This window comes from Etheostoma spectabile, chromosome 9, assembly GCF_008692095.1.
Source record: "Etheostoma spectabile isolate EspeVRDwgs_2016 chromosome 9, UIUC_Espe_1.0, whole genome shotgun sequence".
NCBI classification, from domain to species: domain Eukaryota; kingdom Metazoa; phylum Chordata; class Actinopteri; order Perciformes; family Percidae; genus Etheostoma; species Etheostoma spectabile.
In genome coordinates, this window is record NC_045741.1 from 23552178 (window position 1) to 23553323 (window position 1146).

General features: G+C 37.6%; 1 protein-coding gene across 1 annotated transcript in view; it reads left to right on the plus strand.

Annotated features, from left to right (window-relative positions):
* Nucleotides 1-1146, plus strand: part of LOC116696228 (uncharacterized) — a 6400-nt gene that overhangs the window by 5165 nt on the left and 89 nt on the right. The window contains exons 6-9 of the mRNA XM_032527056.1: nt 170-235; nt 324-380; nt 478-548; nt 845-1035. Of these exons, the coding sequence (XP_032382947.1) occupies nt 170-235; nt 324-380; nt 478-548; nt 845-1035 (385 nt within the window). The remainder of the gene's footprint in view (nt 1-169; nt 236-323; nt 381-477; nt 549-844; nt 1036-1146) is intronic.

A 1146-nucleotide genomic window follows, 5' to 3' on the forward strand; every position in this document is an offset into this window, starting at 1 on the left:
TTTTGGTTAAAATCAACAAATAATCGTGAGAATAATCACAATCAAAATAATCGTGATTATCATTTTGGCCATAATCGTGCAGCCCTAGTTTCTAGGCTTATTGTATACTTAAGATATTCTAGCATATTGCATCATTTGCTAACAAATGGACTGTTTCTCTGTAATCTAGAATAATGTACAGGTGGGCCACACTTTGCATGGCACCCCAGAGAGGCCACATACAATGGAGAGGGATGTAAGTACAGTTATTATCACACTTATCATTTACTAATGAACAGTGAAAGTGTTAAGACAATGTCATACAACATATTGATGTTTTACAGGAGTCTCATGACACAGAGATGGCAGATGATGTGGTTGAAGTAGCCGATGATGTTGATGTAAGCTTTTGTCTGAGTTTCATACTAGGGATTATAAAAGATTAATGTCAATTATAAATAAATGTAATGTTTTGACATTTCCTAATGTTGCCTATAGGAGTTACATGACTTGACTGAACTTCACACAACGCAAGCTATGGATTTGAGTCAAGTTAATGACATTAATGAGTAAGTGTTGGTTTTCCAAATGTATTATTAATGGATAATTTGTATTAAATGAGCCACTGTCAGCAGGCCCATAGAGTGTTATATACAGATAAAATGGAATATGTTAATGCATTTGCTTTGGACGTTGCAAAGTAGTGGTGGGCGATATCAGTATTTTACCTTAAATTATTTTTTTTGGCCATATATTTTAGACAATACCGTGTCAATTGATATTGGCTTAATTTTGTGTAAGTGACCCACTTTTTTTCCCACTGCCCATGGGCATAACAACCGGTTACTGTTGTGTGTTGTTCCAGACCAGATCTGAAAACCTTACTGACGACTCTATCATCAAAAGTGTGGATTGGAGAGACGGCCAGCAGTAACATGATAAACGTTTGCAGAGACAACATAATGGATGGTGCCATCCGAGCCTTTGCAAGGAGGAGTTTTAATCCAGAAGTCAAATTAAGCATTGTCTTTATGGATGACTTCATGCAAGCTGAGGGTTCAGTGGACAAAGGGGGCCCTACAAAGGAGTTTTTTCGACTGCTTATGATTGCTCTAAAAGACAGCAGCTTGTTTACAGGGCCACAGAACAGGAAGAACCTGTCCCTGG